At 34.8% G+C, this 20748-nt stretch overlaps 1 protein-coding gene across 2 annotated transcripts; it reads left to right on the top strand.

Annotated features, from left to right (window-relative positions):
• Nucleotides 1-14326: 14326 nt before the first annotated feature.
• LOC137745964 (G-type lectin S-receptor-like serine/threonine-protein kinase SD3-1) lies at nt 14327-18394 on the top strand. 2 transcript variants are annotated; one of them, XM_068485996.1, is made up of 2 exons: nt 14327-14582; nt 15924-18394. In XM_068485996.1, exon 2 carries the CDS (start codon nt 15945-15947, stop codon nt 18213-18215), a length of 2271 nt encoding a protein of 756 aa, XP_068342097.1. In that variant the 5' UTR covers nt 14327-14582; nt 15924-15944; the 3' UTR covers nt 18216-18394. The 2 variants fall into 2 exon arrangements, with proteins under 2 accessions (XP_068342097.1, XP_068342098.1); XM_068485997.1 differs by lacking the exon at nt 14327-14582 and adding an exon at nt 15465-15548.
• The last annotated feature ends 2354 nt before the right edge of the window (nt 18395-20748 follow it).

Raw genomic sequence — 20748 nt, 5'->3', positions numbered from 1 at the left:
TTGATAAAATCGCCTATCCAATACGGGCAAAAGGAAAACTTAAAAAAGCCAAAGGCGCACTGAGGGTCGCTGTTTTCACGCCATTTTCTTTTAGGTCCAATGACATTGCGCCACGTCAGGGTGGTTTGGACACGCACGATATTTTCGCAAAAGAGAGGGAAATTATCGGAAATTAAACTCTCGTGAATCTGCACGTGGCGGAGCCTGATTGGTGGATGGTACGTAGCAGAAGTGGGAATAAGAGTACACAAGCCGGAGCGCTGTTGTAATAATCTGACTTTTGTCTTTCGGTGACATTTCATTGAAATTCCACCTAAATCCAGTCGACATGACACTTCATTTGTGCGTCCGGGAAATCCAGTGCACCCGGTTAGACACAATTAACCTGCAACCAAGTGACGTGGCACGACTCTATTGGAATCAGTTCGTATTTGGATAGGTGGACCAGTGTTCAGATGACACGTGAGATATGATGGTGGTCCTGGCAGGCAGACAATAGGCGAGTGTAATGAATTCTTGCAAGAAGTTTATAAGTCCTTGGAAACCGGTTTGGAAGGTGGAAAGGTCGGAGGAGTTACCGGTTAGGTGTGCAAAGAGTATCAACGTGCCCGCAGAAGCCGGTGATGACGCACGCGCGTGCGCGAATTGGATTAAACTGGAATGGAATGAGGGAGTGGCGTCCGCCAACTAGGGCGGTTCGGGCCTCTGGTCGCAAGCGTACGGAAGCGGACTTAAAAGGCACGACTCAGTTTTGGTTAATTGTGTAGTCAAATCCACAAGGAGCGGAAAAGAAAAACCAAAAGCATGGAGGACCTTGGTGTAAAAGGCATGGAGCACCGAGGGGCAATGGCTAAGAATAATAAACGAAAAGGTTTTTGACACAAATTAATTAAAATAAAATAATTTTCCTATGCTTCTCCTTTTACCGGTTAAAAGAATTTTTAAATATATTATATGAAAATGATTTAAAGAACACGCTCATTTCAGTTATACTCGTGTATTTTACATGAAATTTCATTTTATTCTATACACTTTATTATGTTTCATTTCAGTTCTGGCACTCTGTATCATCGTACATATCTCATATTACCTTATTCATCAACTAGGTTGAGACAAACGTTATCTCATATTACCTCATCCATTAGTTAGGATGAAAAAAGCATTAGTTCGTTGACATTTCAAAAACTCATTGTTCTTTTTCACAGTGAATATAGAGAGAGGTTAAACAAATTGTATGTGTTACCAATATTTTGCAAAACTAAGCTCTTTAGGGAGGGAATTTGAGAGAATTTTTTTTTACTCGGATTTTGGTATTTTGTTTTTCATGCCAACATGATTTTTTTAATAACTAAAACTAATTATCGTAATTCGGTTATTTATAATCATTAATCAATTTGTTTTGTAAGACAAATTTCCATTACATTTTGATGCTCCAACTATAAAATCAATTTGAAATAACTAAAGATATGATGTTCCTTCAAAGAAAAGCATTTCCTTCAATCCAACTAACGAAATTGGTAATTTAAGTGAAATTAATAAACATGATTGATCACGTTGAATTCTCACAGCTTGTAAATAGTTAAACTCAATGTTAGTAAGCCTAATATACTTTGCTAATAGATCACTGTAAGTTTTAAAAAACGTGGCATATTGTTTTTACTAGCCAAAATTTTTTGGTTCTAAAGAGAAGTAGAAAACTTGTGTAAAGGTAAAAGTTCAAAACCATTCCGAAATGAATGAACAAAAACTTCTTTTATACAGAAAACTAACATGAATTTAAAAGAAATGACGAGTTAAAGATTATAGAAAATTAATATAACAAATTTTTATACATTTTATATAATAAATTAAAAAATATGCACAAATTCATATGATATTTAAAAAAGTTTCAAAAATAAATAAGCATTGAGCCGCCCCAGTTGACTAGAAAAACAATGAAAGAAATTAAGAAAATTCACAGTTATGTGTAAAACGTCTAGGTTGTGGTAATCGGAACACAGCGTTACGTCAAGTGATGATTATAGTGGTGACGTGGCACAAGGGTTCCATGTACATAAATAATTGGATGCACTATTTTCTTATTAATTTTTTTTTTTTTTGCATTACTAAACCGTCTATTTCTTCAACTTATATCTTATAAATCATTCTTGAAAAATATTAGTAAAATCGGAAATATTTGAGACAAGTAATTTAGTTAAAAAAAATTTGACAAACACTTTGTTCTAAGAAAACATAAAAATTTCATCGTAATAATTAAATAGGCAAATAGTTCGGATTTAATTCAACTTTTGCAAGGATGATCTATGAATCAAGACTTACAAAATAAACAATTCATATCATTGAAGTTTGATGTAGAGCGTGTATCACAACTAATTTCCATTTTTTTTTTCAAAAAATGAGAATTCCTTTCCTTATAAGGCCTGACTATTAGTATAATATAAGCTAATATGAACCGCACCACCATATGCCTACCTCCCTAAATTGCACCACCCATCACGACCATGAACACTTGTAGCTTGTATTGTTGCATTCTTCTGTAATAATGTAATTTCATTTAAGAGTATTTTTCGTCTAAAACATATTTAGGTTGTTGACTGCTAATAAAAAAATCATAAATCTACTACAAGCCATAGCTATGAACTTCAAATTGCCGCACCAAACACAAATTCATCACAGTTTTATATTTTTATTGTACTATCCACACCCTTTTTTTTTTTTACCTCTCACACGTCCCATGTTAATTTTATCGTTTGATCATTTTTAATTCATTTCGATCAGATGATAAAAAATTAAAAAGTGCGTGTAAAAGGTAAAAAGAGTGTACCAATCAAATATATTTGCTAATGTCTATAATGTGTGCTTCAACGGTTTGAAGATGTAGACGTGAAAGTAGCATATGTACCCTTGACAACAACATTCACTTGCATATCTTATAAGTTAAGATAAGAGTCTTGCCCCAATTAAGTTTGAAGATTTGGGTTTTGTAGGGCAAGATTGCACCCTTTTCAATTGTCTCTCGATCAGCCAAATCCATCAACAAAGAGACCAAACAAACATGTCCCCACAAAAGAAAGGGACCTATTGGTTTTGTGGGTAGGCCAAACGCCAAAGTTCTTAACTAAACACCTCATGGTATGTTTTCTTATTATTTTTTATATAAAATATGTATTTACATTAACGTGTGTGAGATGAAATTGATATCTAACCTACCATATGCAAAATTTGAATTTAAGACATTTCATTTAAAAATAAAGAAAAATATCACCAAATTGTAACAGTAAAAGGCGATATATTTACTTGAATTGAGTGAAATTGTGAAGAGAAAGAATTGGTTTAAGCGAAATTGATATACCAAGGGAGGAGAGTTTCACTCAAGAGATACATTGTGTTAAAATCAAGAATCATAATATTTACCAGGATAGTGTTATTTACACTTTTTTTTTTTAACAAACGATATTATCTACATTAAGAGGGATGGGGATGAGCTTAGTCTCACAATGAGTTAGCAATAATGTGGTTCAAATTTGTCTTTGACAATAATTAAACCAAGACCTCTCACTTACAAGTGAAGAGAAATATCACTTAAACCATAGTATTAAGTGACATTTATGCATCCATTTTAACTTCTTACACATTCTTGTTAATTTTTTGTTATTGATTTTTTTTTAATTCATTCTATCCGAAAGTAAAAAATAAAAAGAAAGGTTTGAAAAGTAAATAGAATTATGTTTTTGCAATACTGGTATGTAAACCTGCCACCATTATCTATGAATATGACATGAAATTTGGCCGGGTATATATTTGGCACCCTATCATGGGGACCAAAAGTGGGTTATCCATTCCATCATAGACGACACCTGTTATTCCTGATTGCATTGACGGTTTCGATTCAATTTCTGTATCATTCTTTTTTTTTAATGTAAAAAAAAAAAAAAAAAAAAAAAAAAACCTAAATTACAAGTTAGGTTTAAGTTGGTATGTACAAGAAACTGCATATATATTATCCACCAATACAAACATCATATTAAAAAAGTTTTTTAGCCAAAGTGGTTTATGAGATTTGCATAATACATCACTTTGATTCCTGAGATTGAAAATCTATAGAAATGGTCCCTGAGATTGTCCACCATCCATTATTTTGGTTCTTCCGTTAAAAACTCCGTTAAATGTCCTCGAACTCTTGACCAGGAATTTGGCCAATTTTCAAAACTTCGTAACTCAATCGTTTCTTAACCAAATTCAACCCATAATATATCAAAATGAAGATAGGAAAGTGTAGAACAAGATTATACCTATTTGGAAGCCCAATGGTTGCCAAAGATGACCAGAAAATAGTCTGAAAGGTGACTGATCCACAAGAAAATTGGAAAACTTATCGGAAACTGGGTAAACTTTAAATGTTCATAACTTCTTCAATACACAACGAAATCAAGTGATTCAAAAACAACAATCATACTTCTCAACGAGACAAAGAGAATGTAACCTTCTTGATGGCTAATTCGACGTGGTTTGGCTGAAAATGGCTCGAAAGTGGCTAACTGGAGACCAAGACAGCCATTTTTCCAGCCAAACCACAGTGAGTTAGTGGTCGAGAAAGGTACCATTCTCTTTGTCTCGTTGAGAAGTATGATTTTTGTTTTTGAGTCACTCGATTTCGTTGAGTATTGAAGAAGTTATGAATGTTTAAAGTTTATCCAATTTTACGGCGAGTTTTCCAGTTTTCTTACGGTCTAGTCACCTTTCAGACTATTTTCTAGTCATCTTCGGCAACCATTAGGCTTCCAAATAGGTATAATCTTATTCTACACTTTCCTATCTTCATTTTGATATATTATGAGTCGAATTTGGTTAAGAAACGATTGAGTTACGAAGTTTTGAAAATTGCCCAAACTCCCAGATAAGAGCTCTGAAACACTTAACAGAGTTTTTAACGGAATGACCAAAATAATGGATGGTGGACAATCTCAGGGACCATTTTTATTAATTTTCAATCTCAGGTAGGCCTGTCAAACGGGTTGTGTCTGTCGTGTTCTTGTCGTTTTCGTATAACACCTGTTATCTTAACGGGTTGTGTCGTGTCACACCCATTATCTTAACGGGTCCTTAACAGGTCGGGTCACTTTACCCAACGAGTAAAGTGACCCGACCCGTTATGACCCGCTATGATCCGTTAAGAAAAATGTATTTTTTTCTTAAATTTTCACATACCACACATTGCCACATAAATATTACTTCAAAATATTAAAACACATTTGTCGTTTAAGTACTACATCTACACTTGAAAATAAGAGCCTAATAAACAAACATTCATACACTACTAGTCTATTACAAAATATTAAATGTGCAAGGATATGCAAAATGAAAGAGTTTTTGTTTTCAAGGTTGTGAAGTCTTTCTCAAAAGTTTAAACCTTACCAATGGAACTCAAAGCTTGCATATTATTCCTTTTACAAAATTCTCAATTTTCATCAATCATCTTGACATAAGATTTTGTGGTATCCACTAGTGTAAATATTTTAAATTGAAGATTGAATTCATTCATTGTATTCATATAGGGTCAAGGAGTGTACCTGTAAAAAATCATCAAAGTTAAAATAACCGTTAAATCGTAATTTTTTATTGATAACCGTTGAAAAGTTTTGTCTCGTTACTTGATCTCTGAATGCTTGTTTTTTGCGATTTTTTGCGTATGCGATCTTGAAGCATATACAAACAAGTTTGATGGTTGGATCGTTGAAATTATTTTCGTAGAATGCATATCTCATCAAAATGATAGATTCACTAACACTTAGAGTTTATTTATACTTTCAGTAAGTATAACATAAGATTTTGTGGTATCCACTAGGGTAAATATTTTAAATTGAAGATCAAATTCATTCATTGTATTCATATAGGGTCAAGGAGTGTAGCTGTAAAAAATAATCAAAATTAGAGTTAATATAACCGTTAAATTGTTATTTTTTGTTGATAATCGTCGAAAAGTTTTGTCTCATTACTTGATCTCTGAATGTTTGTTTTTTGCAATTTTTGGCGTATGTGATCTTGAAGTATATACAAACATATTTGACGGTTGGATCGTTGAAACTAGTTTTCATAGAATGTGTATCCCATCAAAACAATAGATTTACTAACACTTCAAAGTTTATTCATACTTTCATTAAGTATAATATAAGATTTTACAGTATCCACTAGTGTAAATATTTTAATTGAAGATCGAGTTCATTATATTCATATAGGGTCAAGGAATGTAGCCATAAAAAATCATCAAAATCGGAGTTAAAATAACCATTAAATCGTGATTTTTCATTGATAACCGTCGAAAAGTTTTGTCCCTTTACTTGATCTCTGAATATTTGTTTTTTGTGATTTTTAGTGTATGCGATCTCGAAGTATATACAAACAATTTTGACGGTTGGATCATTGAAATCAATTTCGTAGGATGCGTATCCCATCAAAACGATAGATTCACTAACACTTAAGAGTTTATTCATACTTTTATTAAGTATAACATAAGATTTTGTAGTATCCACTAGTGTAAATATTTTAAATTGAAGATCGAGTTCATTCATTGTATTCACATAGGGACAATGAGTGTGGTTGTAAGAAATCATCAAAATCGGAGTTAAAATAACCGTTAAATCATGATTTTTCAATGATAACCGTCGAAAATTTTTCTCCCGTTACTTGATCTCTGAATGTTTGTTTTTTGCAATTTTTGGCGAATTCGATCTCGAAGTATATACAAACATGTTTGATGGTTGGATCATTGAAATTAATTTCGTAGAATGCGTATCCTATCAAAACGATAGATTCACTAACACTTAGAGTTTGTTCATACTTTCACTAAGTATAACATAAGATTTTGTAGTATCCGCTAGTGTAAATATTTTAAATTGAAGATCGAGTTCATTCATTGTATTCACCTAGGGTCAAGGAGTGTACCTGTAAAAAATCATCAAAATCGGAGTTAAAATAACCGTTAAATTGTGATTTTTCGTTGATAACCGTCAAAAGCTTTTCTCTCGTTACTTGATCTTTGAATGTTTGTTTTTTACAATTTTTGGCGTATGCAATCTCGAAGTATATACAAACATGTTTGACGGTTGGATCGTTCAAATTAGTTTCGTAGAATGCGTATTTCATCAAAATAATAGATTCGCTAACACTTAAGAGTTTATTCATACTTTCATTAAGTATAACATAAGATTTTGTGGTATCCACTAGTGTAAATATTTTAAATTGAAGATCGAGTTGATTCAATGTATTCGTATAGGGTCAAGGAGTGTAGTTGTAAAAAATCATCAAAATCAGAGTTAAAATAACCGTTAAATTGTGATTTTTCATTGATAACCGTCGAAAAGTTTTTCCCATTACTTGATCTCTGAATATTTGTTTTTTGCAATTTTTGGCATATGAGATCTCGAAGTATATACAAACATGTTTGACAACTGGATCGTTGAAACTAGTTTCGTAGAATATGTATTCCGTCAAAACAATTGATTCACTAACACTTAAAAGTTTATTTATACTTTCATTAAGTAGAACATAAGATTTTGTGGTATCCATTAGTGTAAATATATTAAATTGAAGATCGAGGTCATTCATTGTATTCATATAGGGTCAATGAGTGTAGCTGTAAAAAATCATCAAAATTGGAGTTAAAATAACCGTTAAATCGTGATTTTTCTTTTTATAACCGTCGAAAAGTTTTGTCCCGTTACTTGATCTCAGAATGTTTTTTTTTTGCAATTTTTTGTGTATGCGATCTAGAAGTATATACAAACATGTTTGACAGTTGGATTATTGAAATTAGTTTCGTAGAATGCGTATCCCATCAAGTTCAATGGTGTGTGTGTATATATATATATTTATTAAGTATATTTAAATCTATTTATTTTGTAAATATAATTGACCGGTACACAGAGTAGTACATCACGTGTCATTATTAAAATAGTGGGATATGTGTGATAAAAAGTTAATAACTTAAAAAAAATAAAAATTCTCACCACTTCTATTAAAACACACGGTGTACTATTTGTGTTCCCGTTACAATGAAAAATTTCTCAAGAAAAAAAGAAGACAGAGAGGTAAATAACGTACATGTGTCAGGAACGCAGCTGTCGGATCTTATCCTAACAATAACAAGTGCATACTTGAGAGACCACGATGGAAAAACCCACCCTACTAGTAGCAAACAAAATTGAAAATACCACTAGGTTCCATCTTTCCCTCTCTTTTTTGTTTCCTTTTTAGCTTTTCTTATAATTTTCATTTTTCCCTCCCTTTTTCTTCAAAGGGCGGCATGATGCATATTAATTATTATAGTTTTTAGGGGTATAAAATTTAATTTAAAATTTAATATATATATATATATAATTATTATAGTTAATATTTTGGGGGTATAATTATTATAGTATATATAATTCTTATAGTTAATTTAATATATATATATATATATTTATTTATTATAGTTTTTAGGGGTATAAAATTGTTAAATTAATATATATATATATATATATAATTATTATAGTATTTTTGTAGGGTTATAAAATTATTAAATTAATATTCTGCTTATCGTATATCGTGTTACCCACGTGTATACCCGAACCAACCCGTTATCTTAACAGGTACTTATCGGGTTACCCGATAATGATCCGATTTGTTTTCGTGTCGACCCGAACACCTGGTAATTTCGTGTCGTGTCGTGTCGTGTCTGATTATCGAGTCGTGTCAGGAATTGCCAAGCCTAATCTTAGGGATCAAAGTGATGTGTTATGCAAATCTGAGGGACGATTTTGGCTAAAAAGCCTAAAAACACACACACACAAACACAGAACAGTGGGTCTTGCAGCATTGCATGGGCTAGCCAAACCGAGACCGAGGAAATTGTACGTGAATGAAATGGAGTATGCATGAATGGAAGTTCAATTTTTCAGAACACAGGTTTCAAGTGAGAAGAAACTCTCATAGCAAAACACTCACTTCATTACACACTTATCACCACAAAAAGATGTTCTACACTTAATAATACTAACGGAACGCGAGAGGTTTGAACTCTGGGACACATGGGGATAGAGGAGGTGTTCGTGAACTATAAAATTAATTGAGACTAATATAATGTTCTGCCCACCGATCCTTCTCGTCCAGAACCTCTGCTGATATTTCTTTAGCATGAACTCCATCGCATACCACGCCACAGATGCAGAGACTCAAACCAGTTTAACTTGATCAGTTTGTTAGGCCCCCAATTTGCCAAAAAGCTGTGGATTGTTACAGGCCTTGGAGAGCAGTGGAAGGTCTTTGTCAAGTTGTTTAGGAATGTGATAACCACACACCTCATTTTACTTCTCACACACCTTTTAAATTTTCGGCCATTAGATCGGATGAATTAAAGAAGATCAATGAACATAAATGATCAAGAGGTGTGTGAAAAGCAAAATGAGCCCTGTCGTTTATTGTGAGACATTGGAAGAGACTAAATACTTATCCCGCAATAGTTTTTATAGAAACTAGAAGCATCTCTCTGTCATCATATTTTTTTTTATGAATGTAGATGAGTGCTTATATGTTTTGCTTAAGCTAGGCTTTTGCTTATGATGCACAAGTTATATAATGCATGCTTTTTGGGTTAAATTCGGTAAGAACTCACATTTCCATGCATGTCATCAGCTTCGTTGGTGGTAGAAAAATTATCCACTCCCATGTTGTCTGCAACAGAGCCAACGTGGTATTCCATTGCTGTTCCGATTTCTATGTGCGGGAACTCTACCAGACAGCCACTAGTGCGGGTGAGAAATGACGTCAATGTAGCAACAAACATCCTCCTAGAAGCACAGGCCCACTAATTACCTAATTATTTTCCTGCGAAGACGAACCATAATTTTTCACTCTTTAAGATGCAAATTAAATCCATATCTCAGAGTGTCAAACTAATTTATAGAGAAGCGGAAAAAATATATTTGTTTCATTAAGTTTCTTTTTTTTATTTTATCTTGTAGCAATTGCGCTTTAAATAAGTATCATTATAGCGTTTACACAACATTATGTAATTTTTACGTCATCATATTGGAAGCGTACATCTTTGAGTCTTAAAAAAGAGACTCAAAGATGTTGTACAGTTGCAGTTCAATCATATGGAACTCCCTCCGACCGTTCCCTTTTCCTTGTCATTGCTAAATTTTCCTAAATACATAGAAAAATCATATAGGAGGAAGCTTGTTCCTCTCTTTCGTTTTTTCAAAGTCTCTCATTCTCAACTGCTTTCCTTCTCCTTCCCTTTCTTCTCCCTCTTATTAAAGTTCACTCTTCATTTCTAAATTGATAATCATGGTCAAATGAAAAAACTAATTGCATATAAATAATAATATAAATTTTGAATCTTGTGATATTAAGTTACTCTTGCAACGGACCATGCAATATAAAATATTGGAGTATATTATTATAAATATCGTAGATTGTCAACTCGTATCACACTTATCTTAAATCACTCAAACCAAATATGCAATGAAGTTCCCTAAATTTCTTTAGTCAAAATATTAGATAATTGACTGAATGAACAATTCCACGTAATTTTTGTGGTAACAAATTTCCGATTTCTTTAGTTTTGATGAAATTGTACAAAATAACACTTTAATCGAGGACCAAAGCAATAATGGAGCCAGAAATTATTTGGTGGGTGAGCTAAACTAAAATTATTACTAAGAGATCAAATGGTTAAATTTTTTTGTTACTTACGTAAAGTTACATAATAACAAGTTTGAAAACAATAATTTAAAGTAAGAAATTTAACTATGAATAAAGCAAGTTTCGACTAGATTTAACAAAGAAAACATTTGAAGTTGCAACTTATACTAGAAAGAAACATACATCATCAATCTTATCATAACAACTTAACAAATAAAAGAAAAAGTATCTATTCAAGTTGTGCCCTTCAATCCTTAGTTATTTCTTCAGAATCAATCTTTTTGACAAGCTCTTTTTTAATGTACACAATCATTGAATCTGCTAGAAATTCACTCTCCATCTCCATCTATCAGACTATCAAAAAAATATATATTAAACTTGAAATTGAATTTTTAAACTACGAACTCTTAAAATTAAAGCAATAAACAAATAAAATCATCAAGACATAAGAACAAAGTGATCAAAAACTTACCTATTGATGAGAAAAATTAATAAACTTTCTCACTTGTATGTTTGGTTTCTGTGAACTGCAGATGAGACGGGACGAAGGCTTTCTGAAAAGTGAAAAACGGTCACTGTTGTAACTCAAAAGTCAAAAAATAATAATAAACTACTCCTAAGAAACCTACAATAATAAACTATTAAATCTACTCTTTAAAACCGGATGACTACTCCTAGGAAACCTAAACTAATCACTATAGACTACTCCCTAGAAACTAATCAAATAAAAAGATTTATTGGGACGTGTGTGTCAATGTGTACGATTTGAACTATAGTAATAATAAATTTTGATATTGATTAAAGTAAATAATTTATTTAATATTTATTAACTCTTACTTTTTCTAAAAGTAGTCCCATTTTTCAGAACTTTTACTTATTATGTGGGTTATAACAATTAAAAATAATCAAATAGTCTAAATTATCAGTATTTTTAATCTTAAACAACTAAAACTCTTCCTATGCTAGAGCCCACCATAGCCTTGTTACTGCCTCCGCTGTTGGAACCAAAGCCACATGCGCCCACAAGGTGGTGTGTTGGCTAATGAATTTCTAATGCCTAAGTCAATTTCTTTGAAAAGAGTGACTGTTTAGGACCTTGTATGCATAGCAAAAGCTTACCAAAATTTAGTGGAGATGAGGTACTTATATGAGGTGGCCGGCCTAGGTGTAGGGTTCTGCCCTACACGTGACAGCTTCCCATTTGTCAGGTTGTGTCATCTGTAAGATGTATGAAGAAAGAATTATCCCAAGATAGTAATTAGGAGATAATATCTTGAGATGATGATGGAACCATCCTTGATTGATTTTGATGAGGATTTCTTACTTGTTTGAGTTGATCTTCAAATAGGAATTGTTGTAACCAAATTTGCGTGGCACTACTAGTGGTAGAGATGCCCAAACTCATTAACCTGTAAAAGAACAAACAACTGTAAGCAAATCCAGTACTGAGGGAGGGGGTGTGTTGGTCAAAGGCTCTCCAACGATTAAGTTAGTAAGTAATATTAAGATTCAAGCAGTATGTAAGAGAATAAGTATGTAGAGATTGCGTTACCAGAGATGAAACGTAGAAGGCGGTATTATCAGTTGAGGATAGGACCTTTTAGGATAGTAGAATCCTTATTAAACCAGGAGAATCCATGAAGATATCTAGGAAGTACATATTGCATCCTTTTAGGAGTGTGATTACTTAGGGTGCAAAACAATTTTTAGATTGTAAGGACTCCAAGACATATGAAACCTAATGATTCCTTGTTAGATTAGGTTCCCGAATCTTGACGACCTTTGCTCACTGATTTTGAACATGATAATGGTGGCATCGGTATGCGTTTAGTTAGCTCCGCTGTTGAGTCCTTGACCAGACTTTTGAGATAGGTGCATTCCGATTCGTCTTACTTTGGCCTTGGAAAATCTTAGTCCCACATAAATGTATTAAAGATAAGATTTAGTGATTAATTCTATCTTTCATGCATTTGACTTTTATATGCGACGAGCAGGGGAGCTTGGTACTGTCAGTGTCAACTGCTTGAGTCTTCAAGGATGTTCAGCTGTGCGTGAGAATTTTTGTGTGCCCTGCCTATTTAACGAGGGCAATTTGATCTTCTTTGGGAAAAAATCTACATGTCATCTCCAAAATTTTTAGAATTATTTTTTACTCCACACCTCTCCCAATTCCTAACATTTGTATGGAGTTTTTATCGATAGTGATAATTGGTTGATTTTTGCATCAAAATTCGTGTTTTAGACCAATGAAGGTTGTGAATTCAATTTACTTATTTTAAAAAGTGATGCTATACACGCATCTATTTTTATCTATCACACACATTCTCAATTTTCAACCACTGGGTTGAATGAATTGAAGAAAATAAATTGACAAAATTTAATAAGGAAGTGGGAGCGGTAAAAAAAAGTGTGTAAATAGCACTACTTATTTTTAAACGTACTATGATCTTACTATAATCAACTTATAAACTAAAACATTTCTACCTACAAACAATGAAATAATCATGATGACAAGTAAATGATTAAATGTTATATAATCTCTGGATAATCATTGGACGATGACATAAAAAATGAACAGTAGAAATCCGTGACTGGAGGTCTAAAATTTCGAATCATTGCCTTTGAATACAAAGCCAACAACATCAACTAGTAGAGTGGGTGCATTGTGATTAGAAAGGGGTAGAATTATATCCCCATCCATTTCGCTCTCATTCCCTTCCCTCCTATCATATTTTTCATTTTGTCATTCTTTCCCTATAAAAAATAGCATAAAATGTTAACGTAATTTAATTGTGACTATTCAAATAAGAGAAAAAAAAATAAAAAAAAGAAGAGAAAATCCTATTCTGATTAAAAATAGGCATTGTGGCTTTTTAGCTTTATTTAATTCTTGTATCCTTTTGGGAGAAAGTAGCAGGAAAGAAAAGAGTAAAAAGAAATTTCCTTTTTCTTGTTATCTTGGTAAGGATTGAAGGTTATCTTCTTGTTCCTTTAACCAGATCAGCTTTGATTCTGCGACTGTGCAGACTTGCATATTCTTCTTTAATCATATAATGTTTGACTTCATACAAGCACAGCTGGGAGGCCTCCAAAGTTTTTGTTCTAGTTGTATCATGCCGGCCAGTGATTTATATGAAATGAGTTTACACGTAATTTTTAATATTACAATACAGCATGGTATGTAACATTTTTATGTGATAATGTATCATTAAAATGAGACGTTCAATAATATTGAATTCGTTTCATATAAATTTGTATATGGAGTGGTTGATCCACATATCCTCACTTCCTGTTCGCTTCTTTCTCTCTTTTTAGTGAAATACACGTGGTACTATGTTATTAGAGTATGTCAACCTCACACCGAGCCGCATCAATACATAAATAGAATTTTGGACACAATCAAATTCAAAAACCAAATTGATAGGGGGTGTCAATTTCAATAATCATATAAGATGAAAAATCTAGAAAAAGTGATGAACGTGCAGCATCTGAAAGGTAATGTTCATAAAGATCTATTTATTTATTTCTAATTAATCAAAGAAAAATATAAAAAAAACGTATATAGAGACAAGGGTGCAAAAGGAAAATTGAGTTCGTACTCTCCCTCTGTAGCAGCAGCAAAATCTTTCGTTGTCACTCATTCACTCACTCACTCACTCACTCACTAATCACTATGTCACTCCCTCTTCTCCGGCGACTCTTTCTCACCGACTCCGGCTGCTTTGATGTTTAACGCCCCACCTCGAACCCCCGCTCTCTTTTCCACTTTCTCTCGCATTGCTTCTGCACAATCACTTTTCCAAACCCTTTCCATTTCAAAACCCCAGCCCGCCCGGCTTTTTTTCTCGTGCCGCCGTTTCTTCTCTTCAGTCTTGGACCGTTCGCCTCACATTTCTTTGGTAAGTTCTTATTCTCTTCAGTTTTCTCTACTGCCGCCGTTTCTCTCAAATTTCTGCTTTTTTAATTTTGTTTTTGTATTTTTTTATGGTTCAGTTGTGGTGTTTAAAGTTGGGAGTTTGATTTGGGGTTTTGAATTAGGGTTTGCAAATTAGGGTTTTACTGGATTTTGTTGTGTTTGTTGAGTTGTTATATGAACCGACACTTCTAGTGCTCTCTTATCCTCTGCTTTTAGGCCCCTACATTTCATCTGTTCAACTTTTCAAGAAAAAAGCATCTCTTGGAAAGCTTTCAAGAAAAAGCAGAAGAAAAGCAAATTTGGCAAACTAGTTAGTAGGATGACACTCACTGTCAATGCTTAAAGTTTCAATTTTTATTACATTTTCAAATCTCACTAATGCAGCGGAGTGTTGGATTGTCCTAGGGGTACTGGTTAGGGCCTTCTTCTTTAACCCACTGCATCCCGGATTCTCACCCTTGCCCCTAGTGTATATTAAAGTAGTAACATCGCTTTTATTCAAATCTCACTAGTTCATAAGTGTAAATGAGATTAATCTTCAGAGATAATTGACAAAAAAAAAAAAAAAAAAAAAAAAAAAAAAAAAAAACCTTGAATGATGATTTGTCTGCAATATTCATTGTCCAGTGTGTTTAACCTTTCAGGCCCTAAGAGGGATTGCTTTGCTTAAACAGTAAACACTGAATCCAATTGGGTTAATTTTGGGTCCCATTCATCCACAGGAATCAATTCAAATCTTTACTCCCTTTACAGCTCATTTTTTTTTTGTCATAGGCTACTTCCTGCCTAATTCTGTCAGTCACTCTCTGTTTGATTCTTCAAAATTCTGAATGCTCACATGACAATATTATAATGTTGCAAATATATAATAATGGGGTGCCTCTGAGATGGTCATGGGGGCATTCCTCACCGGCTTGATAAATTTCTGGGGTTTTAACTGTATTTTCAGGTACTAAATTCTGAAGATTGTATGTATTCCTTCTTGAATTGTATGAAGTTTGTTTTGAGTGTTATTTCTTTGAGTTTATCATAATTTTTTGGAACTTCAATTTTCTTGTGGCCTGAAAACAGTAATTCTTCAATTTTTTTTTTTTTTTGTTTTGTTTTTTGTTTTTATTTTTATTTTATTTGGGCTATAAGTTGAATTGATTCTTGGCATTTTTACTTATCAGTGGGGTTGCTTTGGAAAATGTTGGAACTTGTCAACCTTTTTATCTATTTCAACAGTTCTACTCTAAATTTTCCTAGTGAAATTCATTAACTTTGATATGCGAACATGATTCAGCCCTTGGAGAGCTCACAGTTCTAATTTATTGTTTTGTAGGATCTATAAAGATATTCAGATATGCCTGAACTGGTTGAACATCTCCCTAAATCGTATCTCCTGCTGTGCATCTTTGTTGTGTTCCTGTTACATACTCTTTCCGGTGCAGAGATTCCCTTAGGTTCAAAACTTTCTGTGGCCGATGAAAACATATGGATCTCTCCAAATGGTGATTTTGCATTTGGATTTTTTAACTGTTCAGACCAGCCAAACTATAGTTTTGGGATCCGTTTCAATTCAAAATCCATTCCGCTTGACCAACAACTTTTAGTATGGAGTGCTGCAGATGGTCTTATTCTTGGTAACGATTCTTATGCCCAGCTGACCCAGGATGGCGAACTAGTTTTATTTGATTCCTTGAAGGGTGTCACTGCATGGACCAGTAAAACAAGGCAATTATCAGTTGTTTCTGCTGCTCTTAATGACAATGGAAATCTTGTTCTATTGAATCAAGAGAAACATATTGTTTGGCAAAGTTTTGATTCCCCATCTGACATACTTCTTCCTGTACAGAACTTCTCTACATTTCAAACACTTCGAGCTGCTAGCAGGAATAGTGTGTCCAGTTACTACACTCTTTTCATGAGTGCTTCTAGTCAGTTGCAACTTCGATGGGAAAGTCATGTCACCTACTGGACAAGTGGAAGCCCTTCTAGTTCAAACCTCAGTGCTTTCATCACTTCTGATGGAGCCCTACTACTCCGTGATCAAAACTTGAAACCTGTGTGGTCACTATACGGTCAAGATCACAATGACTCTGTAAATTACAGGTTTCTTAGGCTAGATGTTGATGGTAATCTCCGGTTATACTCATGGGTAGAAGAATCAAAGTCATGGAGATCAGTCTGGCAAGCAGTTGAGAACCAGTGTGATGTCTTTGCAACCTGTGGCCAACGTGGCATCTGTGTTTTCAATGAATCTGGGTTCCCTGATTGCGAATGTCCATTTAAGCTGCAGACAAATGAGTCCACTTCCAGATGTTTTATTCCAAATCATCGGTGTGCTTCTGGTTCCAACATGCAACATTATAAGCATACTTCCCTGCATGGAATGTACCCACCAACTGATGATGTAGTTGCCAAAGTTAGTCTAGAGAAATGCAAAAGCTTGTGTCAGAATGACCTGACTTGTACAGCTGCAACCTTTACAAATGATGGAACTGCACGATGCTTAATTAAGAGAACACCGTATGTTACTGGCTATTCAGACCCCTCACTGAGTTCAGCATCTTACGTGAAGATGTGTGCAGATCCATTAGCTGTAAATCCCAATCTCTCGTTGCCTTCCCCTCCTCCACTCAATCGGTCTCATAAGTTTTGTTTCCCTTGCTTAATCGGAGCAGCCTCAGGAGTGTTCGTTGTATTTGTTTTAGTTCAATTGGCACTTGGTTTCTGGTTCTACAGAAGAAGAAATTTGGATAGGAAGAAAGCCGCGTTTGCTCATACCAGCCCAAACTCGAATGGTTTGATAGTGTTATCCTTCTCTGAAATAGAGGAACTTACAGAGAACTTCAAATATCAAATTGGGCCAAAGATGTTCAAAGGTGTTCTTCCAAATAGAAAACAAGTTGCAATCAAAGATGTGGATGCAAGCATAGAAGAAAGAAAATACCGGTGTGTAGTTGCAAAGATAGGAAACATTCATCACAAAAGCCTTGTGAAGCTGCAGGGCTACTGTTGTGAGTTAGATCACAGATTTCTAGTCTATGAATATGTCAAGAATGGTTCTCTGGAAAAGTATATAGAAGATGTTAAACTCTGTAAGAAGCTGACTTGGGGGAAGAGATTTGATATATGCTTAAGTGTCGCAAGGGCCATTTGTTATCTGCACACAAGCTGTAGGGAATTTATGAGCCATGGGAATTTGAAATGCGAGAATGTGGTACTGGATGAAAATTTAGAGGCCAAGGTGACTGAATTTGGACTTGGGAACATAGTCAGCAAGGCATCATGCTCTTCGTGCTCTTCTGCAGAGAGAGATGTGGAGGACTATGGTAAGATGGTGTTAGTATTAGTAAGTGGGTGTCGAGTTGGGGACCTTTGTGAGTGGGCATACGAAGAGTGGCTGCAAGGGCATCCAGAGAATGTGGTAGACAGGAAAATAATTGGTGGGTTTATTGCGCAAGAGCTGGAACGTGCTTTAAGAATTGCATTTTGGTGTGTCCAAACTGATGAACGTAGAAGACCTCCAATGAGAGAGGTGGTTAAGGTCTTGGAGGGCACCTTGAGCGTTGATCCACCACCACCCCCTTTTGCTTGTCAAGGGCCACTTGATGACGAAGAGGAGCCGTAGAACCCAGCTGTATGGAAGAAAGTCTATTTTATTTTTGAAATATCTTCTCGAGTTTTAAGCTGTGCATAGTAGGACTAACAACACATTGACAATTTAGCTTTGTGTTCTTGTCTTTGAGATAGTCCTGACAAGAGATTTTCCCCCTATCTGAGCTATAATGAAATGCCATTTTCCCATTTAACTTTTGAATTTCGCGTTTAACTTTGGAATATATTTTGCAATCTTGTGGCCTCATTTCCTCCGCATATAAGAATAATCATGACAATCAACGCCCTGCTCTCTTCCAAGTAGCCAAATCCAGTTTTCTCAGGTACGAATTCTCGTTTCATTATTACATGGCCTAAAGATAACTTTTGTATGTTGGTTATGAGAGGAGTTGCTTTTCTCGTTATTGCTAATGAAGGTTACCGTTGTAACTCGCTTGAATTTCTAAGGCTAAAAGTTGTGGATTTTGTTGGATTTCTTTTGTGAAATTGTTGCTTTCCCCATGTTTTAGTTGATTGGATTTCTTGCTTTGCTTCCCTTTGGATCAAAGGGAGAAAAGGGGCGGCCAAAAACTGACATCCTTTGATTGTCTCCGGTCGTGGTAGTAGGTTGGATTTGCCGGAGTTGTAGAACGTGTGCAGTTTCTCGTATTCTTGCTTGAGATGGTAATCATCAACTCCCTGACCCGATTTTTTGGCTCAAAGCAAGAACTATTCACCTTTTTATTTTTCAGATTTTGTGATTCATTGGTTTTCTTCTTACAGGATTTGTTTTGAATCATATAGGGGATTGGGAATCAATGGGATGCATATTTTAATTACACATTATTGAAAGAAATACAATAATCTGACATCAAGATTAAGAAAATTAATTAGTATGCCTTTGAGTAGAATTAAAATTTCTGGTCGAATTCCACCTGAGCTCTGCCGGAGGAGTTGCATGCAGTCATTCGACCAGAAATTTTATTTCAACTCGATGCAAGCGGGAACAACTTCACAGGATCAATCACTAGTTAGGTAATTGTCACTACTTGGATCTCAGCAGAAATTTACTCTCCAGGGCCAATTCCAACTTGTGGCATTTTCCAGAACGCACCAGCTAATGCTTTTGTTGGAAACTATGGCTTGTTTGGAGATGCAGAGGGAGTCGGACTGGCTGCATGCAACTCCTCCGGCAGATATTTCTTTTCCAGAACGTAATAACAACTATTCGTGAGTTAATAAAGGCAAAATTGGTGTTGTTATCGTTGTATCCTTTTTGGGTTTTGTAGTGGTTGCAACTGTCATTGCCTTCTTACTTATGTTTCGCCAGAGATCCAACCTACTGCGTCAATTAGTCAATACATATCAGAACTTTGAGCCCAATGGTATTGCAAGAGGAAGTAAAAATATAGACTCCCAACACCCAAAACCCAAAACTTTCTCGAAGAGCCCGAAAAACCAGCAATAAATGTCTTAGAAAACCTGTGAGAGAGACCACCGTGTCCAAAGGACGTCGGAAGAGAGCCAACAACCATTGCCATGAAGCTGCCTTCCAAAAAGAGATGCCAAGTAGACTCTGAAGTCGAATTACACGTAGAAAAGCAAGAAAGTAACATAATTCTCATGCGTTGAAGAATTGAATCTGTGAGAAGGCGTCCTTGCAACACCTTCCAAACAAGAAGACTTGATTGTCAAAACTAAGCAAATGAGAATAAGCCTCTTTCGCCGAAAGGAGACCAGATAAACATCCCGACCAACACAAGGAATCCGTAGATGCTTGTAAAGGGAAAGGAGTAGCATCAATGGAAGCCGCCACCTCCGCAAATAAGTGACAGAAAATGGCAGGCAAATCCGAATGAAAACCAGTTTGAAATCCCGCGCATGATTATTCATAGTATGAGCTAGAGCATTAGGAATCTCAAGATGTGATACCAAAGGCCTGCCCAACCAATTATCTAACCAAAAAGAAATTTGTGAACCATCTCCAAGGACGCATGTCGAATTTGACAAGATAATGGGGATAATCTTCCTAAAACAAAGGCAAATGACAGACTTATTATGCGTCAATAAAGGAATCAAGAGCATGAGTAAAAACGGCCATCAAAGAGCGAGATTTAAACATTTCAGAAGAAGAGTGCGATTTAGAACTAACAAATCTTTCAAGCCTAAACCCTGAGATTCTTAGGATGACAACATACATGCCACAAGAATTGGGATCACCTGATCAGAAAAAATTTATCACCCAATGTTGTACTTGATTTAGGAGAAGACGCAGCCAAGCATAAACTTGGAAGCTATAAATGAGAATGCTCTGAATGAAAGAAGTGATAAGATGAAGACTTGCTTGAGAAAGCATATGTCCCTTGCAGGACCCCAAGATTCTTTGCACTTCTGATAAATGGGGCAAATGCTAGAGCCTTGATCACCAGAGTCGCAAAAAACACAAATCTCATGGTTGTCGGTACCATCACCAGTAATATCATCATCAAATTCGGGATTCATAGAATCCCCTGGTTGTTCCTTCCCTATTAAAGAAAAGGTGATAATGATAATCAGACACTGAACAA

Source organism: Pyrus communis, chromosome 9 (assembly GCF_963583255.1).
Source record: "Pyrus communis chromosome 9, drPyrComm1.1, whole genome shotgun sequence".
NCBI classification, from domain to species: Eukaryota; Viridiplantae; Streptophyta; class Magnoliopsida; order Rosales; family Rosaceae; genus Pyrus; species Pyrus communis.
This window is presented reverse-complemented; position numbering and strand designations above follow the sequence as displayed.

Coding starts and splice junctions, on each gene's coding strand:
- LOC137745964 (XM_068485996.1), top strand. CDS start 15,945: ATGCCTGAACTGGTTGAACATCTCCCTAAATCGTATCTCCTGCTGTGC.